A 27710-nucleotide genomic window follows, 5' to 3' on the forward strand; every position below is an offset into this window, starting at 1 on the left:
TTATTTAGTAATAACTTATTTTGTCCATCAAAGATATCAATATCTAGAAAACCAATGGGTTCAGAAAATAAAGTAAAGCAAAGTTTTTTCATTTACATGCTCAAGTTCTGCGAGAAAGGCCTCTTGATGAATTAAAAATATTCTTGTTACTCAAAAAATGAGAGTCAGGTTATTTAGTGAATGTCTCAGAAATTAGTGGAGTCGGTATAATTTGTTAAGAGACCTTTTTATAGATAATCTTACGAGCGACAGAAATGATTTTCTAATCAATTCCTCTAAGCATATTCATTTTCAAGATATTAATCAAATTGTCGAGTTCATATTTAGAGTTTTAAAATTTGAAACTTCAATTTGATCCATATTTTTTTAAAAGATCTTTTTTTATGAATAATTTCAAGATTGACAGAAATAATTTTCTCCGGAATTTTTCGTTTTTACGAGAAAATTGTTCTATGCGCGATATCTCACGAAAAAATTTTGATAGGATATTCAAATTTGGTGAGGTTGTATTCTACCCAACTCAATTTTTCATTATAATTTCGAGAATATTGAAAATTTTCTTACAATAAGCAGGCGGACATCTGAAATCTGCTTCTTCCTCGATTGTTATAGCACGGGCAAAATGTCTTGCGGCCGAAGCATCTCGAATCATCAGTTTACGCATTAGTTCACGGAGAAAATTCACCAACTAGTTATTGAACAACGAGTTGTTGAAATCCACCAACTGGTTGGTAATACATTTTTTTCAACAACTAGTTGAACTTCAATAACTAGTTTGTGAATTTTTTCCGTCTTTAACTCCCTTCAAATACAAAAGGAAATCCCCGCTCAATGTTAACCAATGGAAAATCCCGAACTCAACGCAGCCATTCAAGCCCACTACGCGGGCGCCGTATCCCCAAATCGGCCCGCAGCGTCGCTAGCTGTCGTGTCTGCCGCCTGGTTACTCATATATACCCTCCCTACAATGACACCAAATGACACAGACAATTGACGTAAATGTGTACACCTTCTCTATATGACCGAGTAGAAAATAGACCAGTGCATAAGGGGATACCATAGAGTACTTGTTGGATGTTAACTCGTGTCTTTGGTGAGATCACGAATGACACGGATCAGTTTTGTCTCTCGTTCATCTCCGCGAGATCAGTGAAATTTTGGAATTTGATGGATATCTGACAGTGACATGCCAGAATTGATAAGAGTATTATGGAGCTGGCTATGGAGGTGTTCAAATCATCCTGGTGGACAGTGAATTTTTAGGTAAAATGCATGTCTGAAGCTAATTTGTCGCATCAGGCACCACAACAACGAGTATGGAGGTGCTCAAAACGTCCCAGGAAATAGTTCACGAGGGCTGGCTCATCAAATCACCACCCACCAAACGCTGGCGAGCGGTGTGTATTACTCTGGTACATTCATTATTAACTCATTCATGCCCAGTCTTTCTTATGACACCCTATGATTATTACCCCTTGAATCACACCCATTAGTAACATTCCATTTTTAACAATCATCAGAATTCATTTCCTCCTGTCAAAGATGAAGTTCTAACCTCAATTCCCATTGTCTGTCATACATCCTGTTGCTATGGATTAATATTCGTGTAGATCATTTTGTCATTTTTCGTTCACAGAGATGGCGAAAACGGTGGTTCGCTCTGAGACACAGTGGAGAATTGCCTGGGCAGTATTTTCTGGAGTATTATACTGATCGAAGATGCAGGAAACTCAAGGGCCATATCGATCTTGATCAGTGTGAACAGGTAAATAATTAGTTAGTCTCTCATTTTTTGGCTGAAGAATTACTCTGCGATTATTGTTCAGCTTCAATGTGAAACAAGAATTTTGGAATATAATATGGCGGTTGTAATTTCTGTAAATGGACTTTAGAGTGGTAAAAAGTTAGCTTTATAGGTTTTCGTGTAATTTTGCATCTAACTTACACTTTTTTCACTGATTAATATTTGCTAAATTGACGATGGGAGTGGAACCAATTTGGATTTGATAAAAAGTTGGAACAATGGACTTTGGAGTGATAGGAAGTTCTTTTAATCGTCTTTGTCAGATCGCATGATATTAATGGCTGATAAAAGGTCCTTCACCTCGTTATGATTCAGAAGAAGCCTGATCATAGCTTCAAACACATAAGGGTAAATGAAAAAAACTCTTTCAGGGGGAAATGGCATAATGAAACAGGACAAGCAGATTCTCCTTATTTTATTTGACATTAGTAAAGTTTTCAGCGGTGAAACAAGACCCTCTTTTTTATCCATTTTTTGTGATGAATGTGAGAAAAATTATTGAAAAATCATTCCATTTATTTAGTCCTATTCCAATGGTTTTTATTTGATAACATTACCATTACAATCATTGTCATCGATAGCATTTTTAAGACACCAGGTTTTCAAGGTGGGGGTAGAACTGAATATTATTATGGTATCCAATTATTTTTATACAAAAATTTGTCACTGACCAAACAAGCGTTCACGTATGAAAAAATCCTATGGAGAATTCGAACATTCCCTATAGGATTTTTTATAGGACTCCCTATCAGGTTTTTCCTATTGGATTCTCTACAGAATGTCTCATAAGATTTCGTATAGGATATCCTATAAGATTTTCAATAGGATTTCCTATAAAATTTAGGGTCGTATAAGGGCCACCTAAGGGTCACATAGGGACATAGGGGGTCATATGGAGGTCATACGCTGTTTATATGGGGGTTGTATGAAGGTCATTTGATCCTCATTTAATACCTCTATAACCCTCATGTAACCCCTATATGACCTCGTATGACCCTTTATGACCCATACATCAATAGCGAAGCGGTAAACGGATTTAAGTCGACTTAGCTCTTCGGTGAGTTTTCGAGGAATATCTCCAAATCTAAGCGGAACCGTGAAAATTTCATGATAACCTTTTTTGTAGCACTCAATTCGCTTTACAAAAAAAGTTATTTCAAAAACTTTGCTATCTCCCGTAGGACTCGATCATTGCATTGTTGAGTCAATGAGATAGTACCAGAAATAAAAAATAATAATTGTACAACTTCATATAGACACAGGGGTTCCGTTTCACCTTAAACTAAGGAAATTCCGGAATACTTGACCATTAAGGCCCGGGTGTACTATCTTGCGAACGTTATCTCGATGTTTTTTGATCTTTCGTTATCTGAAATTGTCAATTAAGTCCTGCATGAAGTTTTGAAAAATTATGAATAAATAATGAAAAAAAAAGTAGAAATTTTTTTAAATTTTTTCAAAGAGCATTTTTAATTTATATTTAGAATAAGTTGAGTAACAAGAAATTGAAAAATGTATCTGATTTACAGTGACAAATGGCGGCCTGTCACCCAATATCATGCAGGGGGAAGATTGATTTCGTAAATCTTTTTCCACGCTGCACAGAGACATTTATTACGGAAAAGGCTCTTTGAAAAAAGTTGTAATATTTTGGAGAATTTTTTAATCACACTTTTATCACATAAAAATGGCAGATGACTACATACCACTGTTTCGAAAATTGAGATACCTAGCTGTCACTTCCCATGAAAAATGCTCTTTGAAAAAGTTCAGAGGTTTTTCTTTTTTTTTTATCATTCTATCATAATTTTTGAGAATTCCTACATGATGTACCACTCAATTGACAATTTTGGACTACGAAAGATGAAAAAAACCCAGATAACATTCGAAAGATAGTACACCCGGGCCTTAATTCAACATTATTCAAGTCAAAGTGTCAGGTGATTGAGTTTGATTAACAAATAATTTATGAACATGAATACATTAATGTTGAAGTAGGAAAAATCATCAATCCAAGGGTGAGAAAGGGATAGTTGCCGAATTTACTACGATAATAAAGTGTTATGAATAATCTATGGGACGGTTGGGTGCAATTTCTCAGGAGATATAGCCCGACAACCATTCTTCGTCGTGGTATTGCTTTCATGTGTCTTTCTTTGATTGTTATTATGCGCAAATCACTCCTGCTGATATTCTTTGGTTTTTATCCTGCATTCCACTCATCATGTACATTCATAATTCCTTACAATTAGCAATACCATCCAAAACTCATTAGTGGTCTACAAAGAGAAGGCTTCTCCCCACCTTATAGGATCGAAGAATTTTTGAAAGCCTTAGATAGAAAGATTATTCTACTAATTGACTCGCTTTTCACTTCATGTAAACTGAAAATTTAAGGGCATTGTAAGAATTACCAAATTTTAGATTGATGCGCAAACAATTTAGATATACATTTTTGTAATCTTTTTTAGCAGAGTAAACCATTTGGTTTCGATGCATTAATAAAGAGAAAAAAAATCCTTGCAACTCTTCAATCAGCAAGTCATCATCGATCAAACAATTTTAGAATATGGAAAAAATAGTCTTTTTCAGATAAATGAAAAAAACAGCACGTTTTCGAGGAACTTGAGGACTTAGATAATACCTCAACGGTTTCCATTTTAGTGCTGCCTCGAGAAGTGCGAAATTCCTAAGCATTGATTTTTAAATAGCACAGTAGTAAAGTATTTTTAATCTTCTTTCGTAGCCTCTAAGGTATTAGTTGCTAATGGCAAGGTTTTCATCTTATTATAGTAACAAATAGTAGTCACTAATGCCTACGAAATGAAGGAAAGATGTTGAATGAATTGTTCCTACGAAATTCTTGCACAAGGCTCCAATACACTTGAGCGGATGCAAAACAAACAAATCGACAATTATATTTGTTATAAATGAGTATAGTTATTGTTGCTAATAAATTAACAATTTACTTCCGAATAAGTTCCCATTTTTAAATTCAGTAGCGAAGCGGTAAACCGGGTTAAGTCGATTTCGAGTAGTGGTCAGTTTTTAACGAATATCTCGGAATCTAAAAGAGATGTCCTAGTGCTATTATCGATTGAAATGTCATCATAATTTTGCGTACTATTTCGTTCTGTTGAATGATTCTATATTCAGATCTCAAGAATCCAATTCATCTTCAGTCCGGGTTTAATTAAGGTTTAATCAGGATTTAGCCAGAGTTTAACCGAGGTTCTGTCAGAAGTTAGTCGGGACCATGAATCAATACTCGACTAGTACCTGACTTTAACAGAGATAGAGATTTTGATATAAAAGGCTCATGACGGTATTGCGTAACTTGATAAGCAATGCTGCTGTTCTCACCATTCTTCAACTTAATGATGAAGATATGGAAATATACGTTTTAAGCCCTGATTTAATTGCTATTATTAATAATTCATTCAGTAATCAGCAAAAACCCGATTTTCTTCTTCAAATCGCATAAACAATGTGCTGTACGACCCCATATCATATTCTGATAAAATCAAGGGTATTGTTATAAATTTTTTGAGCCGTGACTAACTTCATCTTGATAAAAATTTTTTGAGTGATCGTTGAAAAATCGATTTTTAGAAAAATATCAATTTTTTCCAATCTGAATGAAAAATTGAATTTTAATTGGTGTCACTGAATAGAGCTTTTCAAAGACTATAATAATAATATTTATTCAGCATGTATACCCTTTCGGGCTTTTACATTTTGTACCCCTCCCTGTTTCCCCTGATATAAAATACAAAGTTATACAGAGTTATAAAGTTTACAGGTTTATACATTTTCTTAGACTAGCGTAAAGCTTTACCTTTTCAAAGACTATATTCATGAAAAAATTCATGAAATTTGATTGATCCCTTTTAAGAACATTTCGAAAAAGACGAAAAAATACGCACACATATACAGACACCATTTAAAAATCGCAAATCGGATTTTTTAGACCATATTTAGTGAGCCTGACACAAAAAATGGAAAACTTGAATTTAAGCAATTACAATGCTTCCATTCGGAACTAAAAGAAAATTAATTGACTCAATTTCAAAACTATTGATGTGGAGTTCATTTATTGTAGGGAGAGTACAGGAAAGTGGATCCTATGAAATTTTTTCAATGCTCATAACTGAAGAATAAATTTACCAAAATCTGTCTTATGTTGTTTTAGCAAACACGGACCTTTCGGCAGAATGTCATGTTGAATCTTTCAAATTATCCATTATTTATTCCATTTTCTTATTTTCACTTGTGGCAGTAAGAAAATGTCACTGCGATTTATACAACCCCAAATTTTGAATTTCAAACTGTCCTGAACAGGTCGATGCTGGTCTAAGATTTGAAAATCGCAAACAAAAGTACCAGTACATGTTCAACGTGAAAACACCAAAGAGAATCTACTACTTGGTAGCAGAATCCGAGGCAGACATGAACAAATGGGTGGACGCAGTCTGTCAAGTTTGTGGCCTAAAAGCCTACACCCAAGACGAAGAACAGCAGCTCTTCCCCTTCGAATCTCAAGAATCTCCACCGATATCTCCAACGAGCACCATCTCAGGCCCCTACATACCAATAAGTGAGTGCATATCAGGAAAGAGATTGAACGACACGAGCTCTCTAAGTTCAGGAATGGGTCAGGGGCCAGAGCACTATGACGCGCCGCGTAGACTAGCCCCATCTCCACCACGATCACCAACGACAACAGACGCTGAGAGTGTTTTTACTGATGACGAGTGGACAGCGCCAGTTCCAAGTGTCAATTGGGAAACATTCCCCTCTTCAGGAGATTCGAGACCATCGCAAAGCTCTGGAGACGCTGAAATAGGCTCGTGGAGTGTGAGAAAACGTTTTGGAAAGTTGAGAATTGTGGATTCAGCTGCTCCACCACCTGAGGAGACATTTCCAGTGCCTCCAAGACCGCCTAAACCTCTTCACATGCTTCCAGAAAATCCTGGGCACAATTATTTGAATTTGGATGGCTCCACTGAGAGTTCAAAACCGAATACTCCAGCGACTCCTGGCACTTCAGCACCTTCCACCCCTGCAACTGCACTGATCACTGACGAAACCTACGATTTCCCTCGATCTCATCAACCTGGAACCAGTGAAGCCACTGGGATCTCTGGTAGACCTCCAAGACACTGCTACAGCAATGCTGCTCCATCGGCTGTCGATGATAGAATCTTTCGATACGATTTCCATGACGATGAGCCCTCTAGTCCACACTCTGAGAGTTCTACCACAGCAACTTACTCAAATCTTCCCAGTCCACTTATCAGGGATTCTTCGAGTACTGCTGCCAGTGCTGGTATTCAACCACCAGTTGTTTATAGGCAGTTGAAGCCTGGGAGAAAGACCAGTGATTCTACTTCGATTATCAGTAATGAACCATCTCCAGGACCCATTCTCAATATGCCGGATATGAGTTCTGCTGAACATTCACCTGCTGAACCACCCTGCATCAATCGCAAGTTGAAGCCTACCTCGAGCAAACCTGTTGTTGATGGTAATGTACTTTGTTGTCAATTCTATTCGTATTTACGATTACATGTGAAAATGACACACGTAAATATTAACACAAATTCAACACTAAAAAATCAAGACACACATTCAACATAATTTCATTTCTCAGGGCAGTTTCTCAGGGCATTTCTCGGGCGGAAAGTCTTGACTTTCCGCCTGCAAAGGAAAATTCGTATTTTGCTCTTTGATGAGCGAGAGGAAAGTATGAATTTTCCGTGCAGGGGTTTTTTTGAAATTTTTTTTGAATCGGTTCAGTCGTTCAGAAGATATCGTTGGACGAAGTTTTTCGTCACATGCGTACACACACACGCACACAGACATGAGACCATGAAATGTAAAGAAATCATGGAAATTCCACATTCAATTTTCGGAGTCATTACAATAATTTTCTCCCTTCGGGTCGGGAAGTTAAAAATATTACAGACAATCCGTAGTTGCATATTCTAATGATTTCTCTTTATCCAGCGGGTCCTCTGCAATTAGCATCGCCGCCAGGGAGAGGGAGACTGCGAGCAGCCCCCAGTCCAACACCACCTTCCCATGGCCATGGTAACAGACATCACTCCACCTCCGACGAGGACAACAATATGCAGGACGACAGAGAGGAAATTTATTACTACCAGGATCACAACACTTTCATCCCTGCATCCAATCGACGTTTGGTGGTCCTTCAGTACCTTGACCTGGATCTCGGTGCAACTGAAAATTTTGCGAATGCAGCATTGCCACCAGCTCAGTCACCACCAAACTCAACTGTCTACAAAACTGTTGACTTTTTGAAAACTGAGGCTTTCAATCGCACGAGACAGCGTGTGGAGGAGGAGAGGAAACGCACAGACGAAATGTCGTAGACCATTGCTTATATCCTATTGCTCCTTTCTCTTCCAAAATCGTAGTATTTTCTCCAGAAACACAATACAAATTTGATGAATGCATTGGATTTTGTTCGATTGTACTGGATATGCCTTTCTCTCCATTACTTGGAACGTCATAATTTTACGGAAATTGTATAGCAACATTTTCTACTGGACCAAAAATCGTATTTTTAAGATACGGAGATGTGATAGAGTTGGACAGAGCGAATGCATTTTTCACGAGCTTTTGTGAGTGCTCTTCTAAGAGTATTCTTTCCTTTACATAACTCGAAATTCGAATCATATTGAAAATCTGTAGTAGTGGATTTTCCAATATTCTGCAACGAATTTTTTTTTAGATGAATGTACTAGATTTTTGCCGATATGAAGTAGTTGAAGAGTTCCGCTGGGAAAACTATTTTATAATGGAGGGGTGAAATGTAATTAATCAAGGTTAACATGTTTGTTGATTGCTGATCCATCACCGAAACGAGCTGTTCTTCAGCTTTTTCAGTTCATATGGAGGAACTCCTCGCGAAAAAATCTCTTCACTCTTTTTTCCTATAATGTAAATAATTGGGCCTTCGTGTAGAAATTTTTTATTGTTGCAAATGAAAGTGGATGGAAGATGTTATATGAATATTTTTTTTTATTTTAATGAATAATGAAGCAAGAGAAAGTTTAATTATTTATCGAGAATACAAATTCGTTTTGTGAGTAACTACGAATTCCCGATTTTTGTTTCTTTCATGAAAAAAAAATCGTAAATAATATTCTTTATTCAATTTTCGTATTTCAGAATTTTTTTCATTGAAAAGAAATTGTGGAATAATGCAATTTCATACTAATAAATAGTAAAAAAAAAATTGACCTCTCACGTTTTATGACTTTTAGCCGGAATTCTCGACTCATTCTAGATACTGTTTCTTTTCAATTTCGTTCGGAGAAACAGAAGCCATGAATCCACTGATATTGACTGTAATACACAGGGAAGAAATATATGAAAAAGGAATCGGATGATAGAATCGCGTGGAGAATACGATAGTTTTTTTCGTGATTAGAGTGCGCAATTATCAACTTCTGTTTATCACGTAAGGAGAATTTTTATGCCATCATTATGTATATAAACTAAAGCAGATATATATCTAAATTTTTATGCATATTGAACATAATTAGCATGCGATATACACATGTATATAGGAATATCTACGTTTATAAATTTATCTATAGGATGTATAATTTTATTTTTATAATAGCAGTCTTTGTATTAGACCGACGAATTATCAAATTTTTCGGTGTTTGGCATTACGATTTCGCATGACATATCGAATAAATCGATGTTTGACGATCATGAGAATATGACTCATCAACTGAGAAAGAGTTGAATTGTACATTTAACATTTTTTACAACAGCTGTTTATTGATTGTAAATATGGATAAATTAGAATGAATGTACATTCGATAATTGGCGATTGAACCACACTCAATATACAATTGAATTTTCTTTTCAAGGAGTTGATGTAAAGATGATTGTTTCTCGTTTTGTTTGTATTTTCGATTAAAAATGATGTTGGAAAATTGAAATTTATTCTCAGATATTTTATATAAAAATACGAAATGTTTACTAGACTATTTTTAATGAACTATTTTTAATGTTTTACTAGACTATTTTTAATGAACTAATTTTTTTTAATAACTTGGGGTGATTTACTAACTGCAACGGTTCTCTTTATTTTGCTCATTAGTCAATACTGGTTGTTTTATGTGTAGCATACTGCTATTGAATTGAAAAATCTTTAATTTTATTTGATTTTTGAAGGAAGAAAGAACATAAGAATTGCAGGAGCAATTGCATAAACTTCTGCATTACCAAATACGTTGTACATCCGATTATCAACGAATTGCTTTAAACTGCGAGTGTACCTATATTATTGTCATATTAATGATTAATCACAGTAGATCAATTATGGATAGGAGGCAATTAGCGTGAGAGCACGAGAGACAAAATATTGAAGAAACAATAGGTACTGAATAGCACATATCTAAAATGAACTAACGTACAAATACAATGGAAAATATTCATTACTTGTGAGAAATGTTCTATTGTATGAGATTGTATTTTATAAAATCCAGCAATGCATTTGTTTTTCGATTGAATGGATTGAACAGTAGTTGGCGATTTGATTATCCATTTTTAAATAATTTGTAATTAGTGAATAGATACTGTATTATACATATTAATAAATTGAAAACAAATTTATACAGTTAAGAAAGTGAGGTTTTTGTTGATTCACCTGAAATAACTATTATATGTTTTCTTCTGCATTTTCTCATAATGCCATCGTCGAAACGAAATTGATTCGACAAAAACCTTCTCATTTTATTTCACATGATTGAATTTCTAAAAAATTGTAGCACAGATTTTGTTGTAACTCTTTATAAAGCCCCAACATGGTAATCCATAATTAGATTTTCGGCAGTAATACAGGATTTTGAATTTTGCGAAATTTCATAGATTCCGAATTTTTTAGAAATTTCCGAAAAAACATTTTTTTTCGCAAATTTCTTGAGTGTCCATATTGCCCCACCCTTCCCTAAGAATAGTCAGTTGCATCCGTTAATTTCTTAGTTGTAAAAGGAGGAGAACAAGCGGAGTTTCTTAGTCGATGCAACCCTTTGTTTCTTTGGATATCTCAATTCGAGCAATGCCATAAGATATGATCAAAGTCTTGAGACTCCGCACCACAAATCACAAGAGCAGCTCGGGTAGTTAATGATACCAATTCTATGCAAAGAGGCTCCAAGATGATGATGGTTTGCTCTGATGCGATTTACGCTTATAATAGCTTCTCTGGATACCACTGACATTTTACATTTGGTTTACATTTTTTCTACCAGGGCTTTGGAGACTTTTTAAAGTACAGTCCAAAGTATTTGGCACCTTTTTTCTTATTATTACTTGTGGCTTGAGTCAGGATTTTATTTGTCGTGCTCTTGGTTTCGTCGGATTTAAAATAATTTCTGAAGTCTGAATATGGAACGAGAAATTGGTCAGATATATCATCTGTCGCATTACACTCAGAAAAAAAATTACTTTTGCCGAGTAAATTTACTAACTACACGAAAATCCACACATTTCAAATGCAAATATTTATACATATATATTTACTGGTGACAAGTAAATTTACTTGGCAGAAGTAATTTTTTCCTCAGTGTAGCCGCTAAACTGTCAGTCTTTATTTCCCTCATAATACCACAATGTGAAGGAATCCATAAGAATTTTATTTCGGTTACTGGTCTACGTTGTAAGAAATCTGATACTAAAAACGGCTTTGCCAGCGCAAAACGATCGATTTATCGTTGAACTTTCGGGCAAATTTTCAAGGTTTTCTATTCCTCCATCAAATATTCCTATTTATCCTCGATGAATGCGTCACATCCTAAAAACTATCCAACGAAAAACAATATCACTGTTCAAATTAATTAAGACATTAATACAGGAATAAGCAACAAATTCATTGATTAACTGTTTCTTGGAACTTTCGGTAACCCTCAATGTCAATGTTATGAATTCCGTCGTCAAGTAGTCCTTTCCCGCAACAAACACCCCTATCGGTTGCTAAGGAATTGACATGCAGTTGCTAGTGCAGAGTTTCATCACATTGCAACGTCGATGCATTGTGTGTACAAGCGTGAACGGAATATCTTTATATGAATGGACTACAGAAGAAGACCTGAAGACCGTAAATCAAGTAGAGATTACCTCCATCACGAGAGAACACCGACTCACAGGTCCACCACTGAATCACCCATTCCTCAAAACACTCCGGAAATAATACCGAGGCCTAAATCGAGATACTCAAACAGACGATCCTCTCACCACTCTAGGAAGAGCTTCCAGAATGACAGTGATAGTGAGGAAGATAATAACGAGGCTGCGATCCCCGAGTACATCGGAGGAGGCTCAACTGATCCAGAAAGAACAGACGAGAATCCTGCCGATCGTTCTAATCTCACAGGTAAGATCGAGGAGAGCCATGAAACTCCACCGAAACAAATCAAACGTAGAAAATCGAAAAGACGAATCCACAGCGAAGAAAAGGGTGTTTCGAAGGCTGGGGAAGGCCATGAAGAGAACCCTGACGAGGATAGGGATCCTCTGAAGTCAAAGAGGGCGTCGAGGACTCAAACTGATAGTAGCGCTAGCGCTGGTAGCAAGAGGAAGAAAAAGCGAAAGGCTCGTGGCAAAGGTATGTCCCAAATGAATAGGGGAGGATGGGGCAATATGGACATCTGGGGTAAAATGGACATTCAAAAAATTTGCGAAAAAGAATGTTTTTTTTTTTCAAAATTCAAATTTTTGAAAATTGTTTCATTAGGCAATATGGACATTGATGAATCCGTAGAGGGTGGACTAAAATGGATGCTCAAAATTTTTTCAATAATCGAATTGAAAAAAATTGATTCTTGGTAAAATCCACAACCGAAAAATGATTCAAGCAGAGTGGGGTAAAATGGCCGCACGAAAAAGTTGGTCCTATTGAACTTTTAATTAAGAAAATTTTCAACAGACATTTTCCAACAGAATCGCACGTATGAAAAAATGCTCGAAATCCTATGGAAAATTCGAACATTTCCTATAGGATTTTTCTGATAGGATTTCCTATCGGATTTCCCACAGGATTTCCTATAGGATTCCCTATAGAATTTCCTATCAGATTTATGACCTTAATCCTGACCCTTGTGACCGATTGGTTTCGAGTCTCAATCTTGTATTACTTTTTGTAGAAAACCCTATAGTGAATTCTATAGGAAATCCTATAGAAAATCCGATAGGAAATCCTATAGGAAATGCCACCAGACAAATCCTATAGGAAATGTTCGAATTCTCCACAGGATTTCCTATAGGAAATCCCATAGGATTTTTTCGTACGTGCGTGTCGTTATCTTTTAATAGAGAGAAATTAGAGTTGGAAGAGATATTAACAAATAAACTCCAAGTCCATTAAATTTTGCATTGACATATCGAAAAGCTCGAAAACTCCCATGTAATTTTGCTATTTTGTGACAGGTGAGGAATCATGTAATTTACCTGAGATAATTTACTTGCTTAACCCTGCACGGAAAAAAATAAATCGGTAAAAGTCTTGCGATCACAAGGAATTTCCCGAAGATTCCAAAAAGCTTCGTTGTTCTTCGTGCATGAAAAATGGGGATCTTCGGGAAACTCCTTGCGATCGCAAGACTTTTACCGATTTATTTTTATCCGTGTGTCTGTTGGAAATGGAGAAATAATTAGCTTCATTAACATTGAACAAGAATGGCTCTCATGTTATACCCATGCAGTTGGTACTTGAACTTAGGGAACTGCTCACCAATTGTATGTCAAATAAATTCACTAATTTTGCTGTACTCCATTTCGCCAAAAATAAAGCTGAACCTCTATGAGTACAACAAACCTCAATATTCGCATCTACATGGTAGCTTATTTTCTAATGAATAACTTGAAATATTGAATAATTTGAATTGGCCGTGAGAATACAACATACAACTTCAGTGATCCGCCGTGATGCTTTTCCGAGTGTACTGAAGAAATTTTTAATTAAGTGAGATATTGGGAATATTTAATGGGAGAAACTCGGGATCGAATGATAGGTCTAAATTCCATCCTTTTACTGATATTTTTCCCGAAGCGATTGGTATAGGGGTTATACAGTAAAAGCTACTGAGAATTGTGAATTGTTTTTCTGATTTGCCAGGGAAATTGTGATAAAATGAGTAAAAATCTGATGTGTTTCAATACTACACAATTCTGAATGAGATTTTTACTAATTTTACTAAGTTTCTAAACTATAAATTCTTCGAGTTTATTGTGATCTCTCTCCAAATCTCCTTCACCATTCACTCAAGATAATTCTCTTACTGTTAGACGATTCCACTAATGCCCGAGATGAATTACCGATTACGGAGATACTGAGGAAATCCCAGGAGAATGCCCGATTGCAGTATGAAGAATCAGCGCCTCTTCCGCAGTTAACTACAGATACGGTTTATGTGCAAGGAAGAAATGGCTTCAGCGCAGTCAAGATTCCTGGAGATCGTATTGCCCGAGGTCGACGGGATCCTGATGCTGGGGGAGCTATTACACATCCGATAAAAGTTGCGATATTGGCGCAAAAGGCCTGGCGGAACGCAGGACTAATTTATCAAGGTCTTCTTGCGGGAATGGCACTTATGCACTTTCTTTTTGTGAGTGTAGGAAAACCATCTCAGTGTTTACATTTATTACGAATCAGGGTAGTTGGAGGAGTAATTTCAAGTTTACCGCGTGATTTTTTTACAGATGCAAACGTTTTCTGGACTGTTTCGAGAATCGTTTATCGATTATTCGATGATGGGGGAGATTTATACGAATCTGTTTTCATTTCTCGTAGCTATGAGCATGGTCTCTGCGTTTGATAAGTAAGTTCGATTACTCTAAAGATGTGTGGGCAATACACTCAATTTGTAAACTAGCAGGGTTGGGAACTTATTCAACCGAAGCCATGTGACCGTTACTTTATGCGTTATTAGTCCTTTTCTTTCTCTCTCTACCAATTCCATTGGTAATAAGCTTCCGAATGGGTCTGTAGCAATGGTTCTAGGATAAATGTTCTCCTGAAAATCGTTCTTGGAAAAATGTTCAACATATTTTCTTTTTCCATGCTGATTCCCGGTGTCATCGTGATTTAATCAAATATTACATAATATAAAATAGAAAAGAGGATAAATTTTTATTATATGACTTAAGTCAATCTGGGTGCTTTATCTCTCGAGTTGTGTGAAGACGGATTCGTATATGAATGCGCCTCCAGTCATGGATCTCCTGTACGATTACTCGTTCACATCCCAAGCCTTCTTCACTCCAATAAAAAATAAGCCCCCCAGAGGCGAAAATAATCGACAAAATGACGATGTGTGGCTTTTTAGAAAACAAGATTTTTGGATGAATTGCTCTATACCAGGTTGTATTGAATCGGTCGACACAGAATTTTATACCCAAGCCAAACGGCGAAAATTATGGAGGAACATTGCCTACATGTCTTATGATAATTAACTGAAAATCTGAAGACGGTCAGCTAATGCTGTATTTATCGAAAAAGAAGAGAGTGGGGGAGTTTTAGTCCTCCATTGGCCGAGGCGCACCTCAAGATTGGGTTAGGTCGGCCCGAGCCATTCTGTGATTGGTTCAACACTCGACCGTTTGTGTGAAGTCATTAGCGATTTCAAAGCATTTGAAATGTTCAAATTTTTTCAACAATTATCAACTTTTATTAACAGTTAGTTATTAATTAATGTGCGGTATTTCGAACGTTTGTGAATGAAAAATGAATTATTTTTGTCCCAAAGTTGAGATTAGAAAATTGAAAACAAATTCATGCAAGTTCTCTGTTAACCAAATTAAGATCCTCGTCAGGTAATGGTTAGAATTCAAAACATTTTGGATGCTATTGCCCATACATTCAATACTCCTGTGAAAATCCATTCCATTGAAAAATATTGTGATGACTTTCTTCATTTTGTATTACAGGTTTGATTTAGCACGTTTGGAGTGGGACCACTTCAGAGAAATCTATATGTATCATTGTAAATCATTTCTAGCGATTCCCTTGTATATTACTGTCTTCTGCCTGCATCAAGTGACTCTAAAGTTTGATGACAAATTAACGTTATTGCATTATCAAGAGAGCAACGAAACGGGGATGGTTGATGTAAGACCATATTCATCTTTTTTTATCTTTCCTTTTTTATGTTATGGAAGAGCATGTCTTGAATTGGGAATAATATTCCCAATTGAAAAAAATTTAGATCGTTAAAGCAATCAAGAAAAGACAAATGCATCAATAAGGCTTTGGTACCTGATTTTATTATCAAAAACATAGGTTTTATTTTAGAATATTTGCAGTCTCATGGATGATGTTTTGAGGATGTTTATCTGAAAATGCAAGCACTCAGAAAAAAATCATTTTTGTTTTCAACTGATAGACAGAGTTATGTGTTTCATGTTGATAAGAAATTCGGGTATCTTTTTCATAGCTCTCATTCTGTTCGAGAAAAAAAGATCTCATAATGAAAATTTAAAAATCAAGTTTAAAATTAATTTTAAAATTCAATCAATTAAAAACCAATCAATATCACTAAAAAGGGGAAATCTATAGCGGATACTATTACAGGATACTGTTAGATAAGGTTTGTGACCCTCGTCACCCTTCACAGGATACTGTTAGATAAGATTTGTGAAAAGAATGAATAGTCTCGACCGAGAATCAAACAATGGGATTACACTTTTCAGATCCATGTGACAATTAAATTTTTGGAAAATCAGGCAACTATTTTTCATCATTCCTGATTTATCGAGAATTCACTTGAATGTGATGAACGATTTTCAAAATCGATGATTGCTCTTAAATGAAAACCTCAATTTTATGAACTCTCCGACACACAAAGAGGAAGTTACTGCAATTGTCCCGAAAATCGAATGTGGTATTCAAAAAGACTCAGCGCGCTTTTTGAATTATTCGCAAGGAATGTGTAATATAAAAAAAACATGAATTAATATGAAAAACCGCATGAGAACTGGTAACTTTTTACAAACTCACCGATTCTTTCTAAAAAATAATAGAATTAAATTTATTTCTTTTTACCAGAAAATGCATTCTAATATAACTCGTGATTAACTGAATTTCAATGAAAATCGCCACAGCAGTTATTCATTTATTTGGATAAAACTTAAAATTGGTGTTTTTTTGTCTAATGCATGAAGTTTACTTCATTTCCTTTAGGAAATTAGGAAGTTATTTGGTTCAACCCGTGATGGGTCACAACTACTCCAATCCACTCGCAATGGAAATTTTTGAATTTTCAAGATGAACGAGAAATTTCATGAACTATTTGACAAGAGTCGTACAAAATTTGCGACGGGTCATATGACCGTCACACAACAGATGCAAATACGACAATTTTTCCACATGACCAGATTCTCGACTGACCGTTATGTTCCATATAAATAGTTACTTTCGATTTCCGTCTTTCCCATTTGATCCTTCAAAATATTCCGCCAGTTTCTCCCACTCCTTAATTTTATGACGTATTTTGTAGACTGAAAATTTTAATATTCTGTTAGCGCTGGCGAGATAAACGGGCTGGACACGAAAATGCCCAAAATTACACGATAATTGAAAGTAGATAGTTTCAGCGAGGCCATTTTTGTCATGTTTGATCCGGAATCCCGAAAAAAATAGACCAAGAGCAATTTTTAAGTTGGACGGGTTTTAGCACGTTTTAGATGTGTGGGCTATTTTTTCCTGGTCTATTTTTTCCGCCTACCAGACCCTGACACTTTCCTATTACTCGTTAGTGAGGAATAATTTATTTGAATAGACCTCCAATGGACGCTTTCAGACAGGTTTAGTTGAAGGTTTCTAACAAAGAATCCCGGGAAAAATAGAACAAGGGAAATTTTTAAGTTGGGTGGGTTTTAGCACGTTTTGGGTGTGTGGGCTATTTTTTCCTAGTCTATTTTTTCTGCTTACCCCTAACAATTCTTCAATAACTCAAACAGGAGCTAAATCCACGTATTATCCTTTAACACTTCACCGCTGCATTGATATTTCAGCCCGCTGTCTTCACGTTTGTGTCTAAATACTCATATTTTATGTAATTTTCCAGGGAAATAGTACCGTAACTATCACTTCCGGAGAATTGAACACCTGGAAAACGATAACCGTTACCAAGAACGGATTAGCAGTCCTAGCTTGGCTATTCATAGCCCTGGGCCCCCAAAAAGACATGCTCCTAGTTCATCTCCAGGCTCTCCAGAAATACGCTTACAATTAGCTGGTATTTAGGAACATTAAAAATGAATAAATAAATAAATAAGTAAAACGTGAACATGATCAGTTATTATTCATCGTCCAAAAATCCATATATCTCGAAATGCACGGTATAAATAACTATGATACAAAGGACTAACAGTAATTTCAAATGTAAAGAATAGAAGATCGATGGTGTGTGTCTAAAAACGAATAATTAGCGCAAAAAAATGAATTGTTTATTGTTCGTTTGCTGCGCAGATGCTTAAAATGTTAAAAATAGTCCGAGATCTCCAATTTTTGAGCTACCGAGGTTTTTTTTCAAAATTTTTGAGAAAATGTATGCAATAACAATTACGAATTAGTTTTTTGAAATTTAACTCCTACACAGCTAATTTCTTTTTTTTTATAGAAAATTGGACCATTCATATAAAATACTTGAAAAATGTTTCTGAAAAAATCGAGAATATATTTTAAATATTTTAACGATAATTTTTCTGCCTATTGTAAATGAACGGCGCAAATGTTTATATTAAACAAAACGAAATTAGCTGTTTAGGAGTCGAATGTAAAAAAACTAATTCGTAATTATTATTATTATTACTTCATAATAATCCGATAAAATTTTTAGTCTCCAATTCTCAATTTCTGTCATTTATTCTATTCATTCTATCAAAATACATGCATAGAAATGGAATTTATGGGTATTCTTTCATTATTAAAAAAAAATCGATTTTAAAACTCGGAGACATTGAACAATCAATTTTTCTAGTTCTTTCCGCCCACTTTTTTTTGCATTTTTTCAATTTCTTCTCGCTGAAATATTGATATCCCTCTAATACTTAAATAAAAAAAGTGATTCGAAGTTCCCGGCAAATTAAAAGAAGAAAAACAAGTAGGCGACTGCTACGGAAGCCCGGTCGTGCCATCGAGCGGAGAGAGTGTGAAACCCAGGTGCATTTTGAGTTACTGACATAGTCCGTCGTAATCTTGGCTTGGTGGGCTTGGTTGGCTTGGCTTGGCTTGATGCTGCCCGATCCTATTTGATGGACAATAGTAGCGAAGGACATCACGATAAATATTTCGAAATAAATCCCGAGAATTGTTTTACAACAGAAGGACTTAATGAGCAGAAGCAACGTCGTTCTTTATCCAAAGGTATGTAAAGATATAATTTCACAAATTATTCATGATTATGAGGTGTACGTATACACCATAACCTTCAAACTAATAAGATTTTATGAAATCATTCGCATCAAAATACTCTGATCACAAAAAAAAATCGAATGTAGCATGTGACATGCTTATTGTTTACGCAATAATCTCAGTTATTATTGGGTTTGGGGGAATTTCTGGAGAGAAACATTTTCTGAGGGCATGTAGTTCTCTACCATGGATGGGCCCTTGTACAGAACCATGTGCTCCCCAGAAAATGTCTTTTAACATTTTTAGATGAACCGAAGGGGACCTCAAACANATGAAATCATTCGCATCAAAATACTCTGATCACAAAAAAAAATCGAATGTAGCATGTGACATGCTTATTGTTTACGCAATAATCTCAGTTATTATTGGGTTTGGGGGGAATTTCTGGAGAGAAACATTTTCTGGGGGCATGTAGTTCTCTACCATGGATGGGCCCTTGTACAGAACCATGTGCTCCCCAGAAAATGTCTTTTAACATTTTTAGATGAACCGAAGGGGACCTCAAACATTTGCCAAATGAAAAGGGACTAAATATTCCATTGAAAGAAAAAAATTAAAATCTCTTTATCTCTTATCATTACTGAATTATCTCAGTAATTATTGGGTTTTGGGGAGAATTCCTGAAGACATTCCTTGTAGAGCATCATGTGCTCGCCAAAAAATGTCTTTTAACATTTTTAGATGAACCGAAGGGGACCCCAAATATTTTCCAAATGAAAAGGTTCTCTACACGTTCACATGGTAAAAAAGTAAAAAATTCCATGTTTGTTATTTCTGTAATTAAGTCGGTTGTTATTGGATTTGTGAGAAAATTCCTTCTGAAATTTTTTTGAAGTCTGCAATTTTGTATTCTTTCCAGATGGACGAAGTTTTGGTTACTCACTTCGGAGAGAAGATTGCACTCCCAGTGAATTCTAATGGGAATTTAAACCTGAACGATCTCCAACACTATTTCCCAGCAGCTCAAAATTTGCTATATATTGATGATAAGGGAAATGCGTGTGGGTTACGTATTGTGGACGGAGAAATTCTGCTTAATCCCAACATCAAACGTTATGAGGTGCGTATTAGACCTAACCCTTGTGGACCTCAACTGCAAAAAAAGAAACGAATCGTAGAACTTGTAAAGGAGTTGAGAGACACAAGCGGGTTGAAATCAGCTAAAAAAAGGAAAGCAAATGATCCCAACGACTCCCCTCCAGCTTTAACGAATCGTCCATCTGGACGTCCAGCATCTGCAGCAGTGAATCTGCAGTTGGGTAGATTCCACAAATTCCAGGGTCAAAGTACTCCTACCCAAATCAAATCTCCTTTTAATGGACTGGCCACTATTGCACTGAGCAGATCGTCAGAATATCTTGCTGAGGACATTTATCGATTGGGCCAAGCTGCTTTTGCTGATGGCAATGCTTGGAATTCAGATGACAATACGTTCTCCATTGGAACATTCAGGGAGAATTTCATGATGGGTTTCAAAGACGGACAGAATCAAACGTGCGATTTCTGGAAGTACGTTGGAGATTCAAAATTCAACATCTCCAAAAGCAGACTATATTTATATAGTGAACCCAAAGACGATATTTCAAAAGGAGGGAGTTCTCCAGAGCCATCTCCAGTGATTCCCAAGAGAAATCACTACTCGAAGAATTCCACAGCAGCATCGAGCTCTGTTCCAAAAGAACAAATGAAAAAACAACAGAAGAAATCCAGGCCATTGACTTTTGCACTGCTAACTGAGATGACAGGGATCGTTGATGGTGTTGTCAGTTCTAATCCACCGGGGTCTTCAGTTCGTCCATCTCGAGATGAGATAACAGTTACTACTTCTCTGGGAGACACGATTGCTTCGCGTGCTCTTGAGGCGTCTTCGAGTTCACAACACCCCAAGTCTTCAGTATCTCGATCGTTTCCGACGGTCTGTGCCGTCCACCAACCTTCCAGCTGGTCTCGGACGTCGCAACAAGAAGAGTGAATTAGCAGAAATCTCCCAATCATTCTTAAAACCCATTGGTGGTTCCCCCCCTCCTGTCCTCCTAGAATATGGTGGAGTCGATATCATTGACTCGCAGTTAGAGGAGGAGAGCACAGACGATGTTATTAATGACGTAAAAACCGAGCACATGGTCCCTGCCACAGATCCAGTACCTGTCACCGGAAATATTGGACTAACGTTGAATGCAGCAGTGAATTCTTCGATCCCCAAAACATGTTACCTGGACGAGGCACATATTGTGAAAATTTTCTATCACTGGATAAAATGCTGCTTATATTCTAACGACAGTTCAATTCGTGAGGTGGACAAAAAGGAACTGTTTAACCTGGTGCGAGCCGTACATCCCGATTTATTAGAAGCTGATGAGAAATTCGATCCTCTGGAGTGTGGATTCCAGATCAGTAGGATTGTGAGAGACGGTGTCACCTTGTTGCACATATACATCAAAGAAGATGGTAGCAGGCTGTTTGAATTTCCATCGATTGATTCTGCAACAGCTCAACCTCACACTCTTCTTTTCGATTGTGGAGACCTAAATGGCGACTGCAATGGTATTTTTGGAGTTGGAGCCCTGCCTTATTGCAACGATCAATGTAATCCAAGGATTCGCTGGTATAGAAATGGTGAGCTTTATAAGCAAGGGAAATGTTATTTCTGGCTCGACGGTGTAGCTGTAGAGGATGAGTCAGCTGTGTGGAGCTGCACTTGGACCTGTCAGTCTGCCTCATCTGAAACTCCTCCATCTCCTCCCCCATCTCAGAACATCGAGTCTACAGATTCGGAGCCTCAACCAACTCGACTCAGAGTATCAACTGAGGAAGGGTCGAATGGGCAGATCATTCCTCAACCGACCAATGTCACAAACTCGGTTAAGACAGCCGATTGGTTTGATCGAGGAGTCGACTATGCCCTGATCGACGACCTCCAAAAAGTTATTGACAACAGCTCAACTCAGTCCTCTCCAAATCCCCAGCAGTCCCAGCCTTCCAGAGAAAAGAATTCAAATATCGAGTGAACTCCTGGGTATCGGAGATCGTGGGAGGATTTATAAAGGGACTTACGGAACGGCTACACCTGTCGCTATGAAAGTGATAACTCGATAAACTGACAGCTAAGTTCAACGGTTGTGACTGTCTCAAACGAGTCACTCACCCTGATATAATTACACCACTGGAGATGGTTCTGGTACCAAAATTTTTATACATCGTTATGCCTCTGTTATAACATTTCCCTTGCTTATAAAGCTCACCATTTCTATACCAGCGAATCCTTGGATTACATTGATCGTTGCAATAAGGCAGGGCTCCAACTCCAAAAATACCATTGCAGTCGCCATTTAGGTCTCCACAATCGAAAAGAAGAGTGTGAGGTTGAGCTGTTGCAGAATCAATCGATGGAAATTCAAACAGCCTGCTACCATCTTCTTTGATGTATATGTGCAACAAGGTGACACCGTCTCTCACAATCCTACTGATCTGGAATCCACACTCCAGAGGATCAAATTTCTCATCAGCTTCTAATAAATCGGGATGTTCGGCTCGCCCCAGGTTAAACAGTTCCTCTTTGTCTACCTCACGAATTGAAATTTCGTTAGAATATAAGCAGCATTTTATCCAGTGATAGAAAATTTTCACAATATGTGCCTCGTCCAGGTAACATGTTTTGGGGATCGAAGAATTCACTGCTGCATTCAACGTTAGTCCAATATTTCCGGTGACAGGTACTGGATCTGTGGCAGGGACCATGTGCTCGGTTTTTACGTCATTAATAACATCGTCTGTGCTCTCCTCCTCTAACTGCGAGTCAATGATATCGACTCCATCATATTCTAAGAGGACAGGAGGGGGAGAACCACCAATGGGTTTTAAGAATGATTGGGAGATTTCTGCTAATTCACTCTTCTTGTTGCGACGTCCGAGGCCAGCTGGAAGGTTGGTGGACGCACAGACCGTCGGAAGCGATCGAGATACTGAAGACTTGGGATGTTGTGAACTCGAAGAAGCCTCAAGAGCACGCGAAGCAATCGTGTCTCCCAGAGAAGCAGTAACTGTTATCTCATCTCGAGATGGACGAACTGAAGACCCCGGTGGATTAGAACTGACAACACCATCAACGATCCCTGTCATCTCAGTTAGCAGTGCAAAAGTCAATGGCCTGGATTTCTTCTGTTGTTTTTTCATTTGTTCTTTTGGAACAGAGCTCGATGCTGCTGTGGAATTCTTCGAGTACTGATTTCTCTTGGGAATCACTGGAGATGGCTCTGGAGAACTCCCTCCTTTTGAAATATCGTCTTTGGGTTCACTATATAAATATAGTCTGCTTTTGGAGATGTTGAATTTTGAATCTCCAACGTACTTCCAGAAATCGCACGTTTGATTCTGTCCGTCTTTGAAACCCATCATGAAATTCTCCCTGAATGTTCCAATGGAGAACGTATTGTCATCTGAATTCCAAGCATTGCCATCAGCAAAAGCAGCTTGGCCCAATCGATAAATGTCCTCAGCAAGATATTTTGACGATCTGCTCAGTGCAATAGTGGCCAGTCCATTAAAAGGAGATTTGATTTGGGTAGGAGTACTTTGACCCTGGAATTTGTGGAATCTACCCAACTGCAGATTCACTGCTGCAGATGCTGGATGTCCAGATGGACGATTCGTTAAAGCTGGAGGGGAGTCGTTGGGATCATTTGCTTTCCTTTTTTTAGCTGATTTCAACCCGCTTGTGTCTCTCAACTCCTTTACAAGTTCTACGATTCGTTTCTTTTTTTGCAGTTGAGGTCCACAAGGGTTAAGTCCAATACGCACCTCATAACGTTTGATGTTGGGATTAAGCAGAATTTCTCCGTTCACAATACATAACCCACGCACATTTCCCTTATCATCAATATATAGCAAATTTTGAGCTGTTGGGAAATACTGTTGGAGATCGTTCAGGTTTAAATTCCCATTAGAATTCACTGGGAGTCCAATCTTCTCTCCGAAGTGAGTAACCAAAACTTCGTCCATCTGGAAAGAACACAAAATTGCAGACTTCGAAAAAATTTCACAAGGAATTTTCTCACAAATCCAATAACAACCGACTTAATTACAGAAATAACAAACATGGAATTTTTTACTTTTTTACCATGTGAATGTGTAGAGAACCTTTTCATTTGGCAAATATTTGGGGTCCCCTTCGGTTCATCTAAAAATGTTAAGACATTTTTTGGCGAGCACATGATGCTCTACAAGGAATGTCTTCAGAAAATCTCCCCAAAACCCAATAATTACTGAGATAATTCATTAATGATAAGAGGTAAAAAGATTTTAATTTTTTTCTTTCAATGGAATATTTAGTCCCTTTTCATTTGTCAAATGTTTGAGGTCCCCTTCGGTTCATCTAAAAATGTTAAAAGACATTTTCTGGGGAGCACATGGTTCTGTACAAGGGCCCATCCATGGTAGAGAACTACATGCCCCCAGAAAATGTTTCTCTCCAGAAATTCCCCCCAAACCCAATAATAACTGAGATTATTGCGTAAACAATAAGCATGTCACATGCTACATTCGATTTTTTTTTGTGATCAGAGTATTTTGATGCGAATGATTTCATTAAATCTTATTAGTTTGAAGGTAATGGTGTATACATACACCTCACAATCATGAATAATTTGTGAAATTATATCTTTACATACTTTTGGATAAAGAACGACGTTGCTTCTGCTCATTAACTCCTTCTGTTGTAAAACAATTCTCGGGATTTATTTCGAAATATTTATCGTGATGTCCTTCGCTACTATTGTCCATCAAATAGGATCGGGCAGCATCAAGCCAAGCCAACCAAGCCAAGATTACGACGGAATATGTCAGTAACCCAAAATGCACCTGGGTTTCACACTTTCTCCGCTCGATGGCACGACCGGGCTTCCGTAGTTATTGTACACATTTTTTCGGCTGGTATTCTCTTGCCCGAACCCTGAATGCAATACCAACACAAAAGTATCCAGGGGGAAGAGGTGTCACACTTAAAAAAAACAATCGCGTATCAAAATTGACTGTGATTACAGCGAAATGATTGTAGTTTCTGTAAACTGTAATTAATATGAATAAAAAATTGTGAAAACCCGAGCCTCAAACACTTTCAAGATGTATTGAAAACCCGAACACACAATATTACTCTTCTGAATTCAATATCTCCCGAAATCCGTCTTTTCCATTTTATGAATAATCTGTAATATCCACTGTTCAAATGTCTTATCGATGATCGGTAATTCAGCGATCATGATTATCTTAAGAACCGCACTTTGATTACCACTGGCATTTGAAATAAAACTGCGGGGAGGATGAAACAATTGAAGCTGCCTCAAATATTTGTTTTCACACACGTAAACAAATACTCATACTAGAATAACGATGAGGGAAGTAAGGGGAGTAGTGGAACTGTTAGAGGAATTTTTAATTACATTTATATTTCAACGGAACAGATTTATGGTGAAAATATCATGCCCAAGGCACTCTTATACTCTAATTTACCCCAATTCATCTTTCTAAACAATCCGAAATACACAATCAATTAGTGTTTAATCCTTTCTCTTTATTATCACAATACAATAGGCATTTATTGTGTCATTCACAAAGAAAAACAAAGAAAACTGACAAGGGAATTCGTTTTTTATCCTGATTAAATTAAGAACACTACGAATCATTTCCCCAAGTCATGATTATGCATTAGTTTATATGAACAGGGAGATTTTTCCCATTTATTATTCAATAGCTGACAGTAACAACTAATTGAATGGTTTTTTCAGTATTTCATAAGGAAATTTACAGGTGACGGAGCCCAATGTCCTAGCGAATTCTAGATATACGTAATAAAAAATATCACCTTCATATTTTAATAAAAAAACAATCAATCTCCCTCTATCTCTCCCATCAACCCACAACTGGAAATTCACAAGTGTTTTTAAATATTCATCATCATTATTATCTCTCAGGAAAATTCAACTAATGAGGTAATTCAATTTGTGTGCCCACCAAGTATTAGAATAGTATATTTCAGCACGTGTGGGGCAATTTCGTCTTTAACGTGTGTGGGGTTTACAGCATGAGCCGAAGGCGAGTGATGTAACCACACACGTTAAGGACGAAATTTCCCAACAAGTACTCAACAAAATTTTATGTCACAAAGCCTGAAACCGGCTGAATTAGACACGAGACGCGAAGCGTCGAGTGTGTAATCCAGCCGGTTTCAGGCATGAGTGGCATAAAATATTTTGTAACCACTTAATCACGTGTTTTCTTGGCATTTGTGGCCCAAAAAGACTTCTTATACACTAATTTACGCAAAGAAAATGTTTTACATTTTTTATGGCACATAATAAGAACACATTATCCATTTTCTACTCTTTTGATGTGAAAATAGATAAATTATAGATAATAAAACTATAAATCCCAGTAGCACGATCCCTCAGCCAATCTCAATCTCATGTTTAAAAAAACGTTAATTTCCCTGTATCTTCCTAATGTTTAGGAAGATACAGGGAAATTAACGTTTTTTTAAACATAAGATTGAGATTGGCTGAGGGATCGCGCTACTGGGATTTATAGTTTTCTTACCTATCATTTGTCTATTTTCACATCAAAAGAGTAGAAAATGGATAATATGTTCTTATTATGTGCCTTAAAATATGTAAAACATTTTCTTTGCGTAAATTAGTGTATAAGAAGTCTTTTTGGGCCACAAATGCCAAGAAAACACGTGATTAAGTGGTTACAAAATATTTTCTAATACTTGGTGGGCACACAAATTGAATTACCTCATTAGTTGAATTTTCCTGAGAGATAATAATGATGATGAATATTTAAAAACACTTGTGAATTTCTAGTTGTGGGTTGATGGGAGAGATAGAGGGAGATTGATTGTTTTTTCATTAAAATATGAAGGTGATATTTTTTATTATGTATATCTAGAATTCGCTAGGACATTGGGCTCTGTCACCTGTAAATTTCCTTATGAAATACTGAAAAAACCATTCAGTTAGTTGTTACTGTCAGCTATTGAATAATAACTGGGAAAAATCTCCCTGTTCGTATAAACTAATGCATAATCATGACTTGCGGAAATGATTCGTAGTGTTCTTAATTTAATCAGGATAAAAAACGAATTCCCGTGTCAGTTTTCTTTGTTTTCCTTTGTGAATGACACAATAAATGCCTATTGTATCGTGATAATAAAGAGAAAGGATTAAACACTAATTGATTGTGTATTTTGGGTTGTTTAGAAAGATGATTTGGGGTAAATTAGAGTATAAGAGTGCCTTGGGCATGATATTTTCANAAGATGAATTGGGGTAAATTAGAGTATAAGAGTGCCTTGGGCATGATATTTTCACCATAAATCTGTTCCGTTGAAATATAAATGTAATTAAAAATTCCTCTAACAGTTCCACTACTCCCCTTACTTCCCTCATCGTTATTCTA

At 36.8% G+C, this 27710-nt stretch overlaps 2 protein-coding genes across 3 annotated transcripts; both read left to right on the top strand.

Annotated features, from left to right (window-relative positions):
• Positions 1-1001: 1001 nt before the first annotated feature.
• LOC107042017 (GRB2-associated-binding protein 2) lies at positions 1002-9786 on the top strand. 2 transcript variants are annotated; one of them, XM_015262881.1, is made up of 4 exons: positions 1002-1412; positions 1637-1765; positions 6146-7331; positions 7814-9786. In XM_015262881.1, exons 1-4 carry the CDS (start codon positions 1317-1319, stop codon positions 8197-8199), a joined length of 1797 nt encoding a protein of 598 aa, XP_015118367.1. In that variant the 5' UTR covers positions 1002-1316; the 3' UTR covers positions 8200-9786. The 2 variants fall into 2 exon arrangements, with proteins under 2 accessions (XP_015118367.1, XP_015118368.1); XM_015262882.1 differs by having other exon boundaries at positions 1002-1397.
• Positions 9787-11869: 2083 nt separating this feature from the next.
• On the top strand, positions 11870-18084 carry LOC107042018. Its single transcript, XM_015262883.1, has 5 exons — positions 11870-12452; positions 14132-14451; positions 14546-14664; positions 15773-15953; positions 17911-18084. Exons 1-5 carry the CDS (start codon positions 11918-11920, stop codon positions 18076-18078), a joined length of 1323 nt encoding a protein of 440 aa, XP_015118369.1. The 5' UTR covers positions 11870-11917; the 3' UTR covers positions 18079-18084.
• Positions 18085-27710: the final 9626 nt, after the last annotated feature.

The sequence above is a fragment of the Diachasma alloeum genome, unplaced genomic scaffold, assembly GCF_001412515.2.
Source record: "Diachasma alloeum isolate Michigan unplaced genomic scaffold, Dall2.0 Dall_scaffold_00401, whole genome shotgun sequence".
NCBI classification, from domain to species: domain Eukaryota; kingdom Metazoa; phylum Arthropoda; class Insecta; order Hymenoptera; family Braconidae; genus Diachasma; species Diachasma alloeum.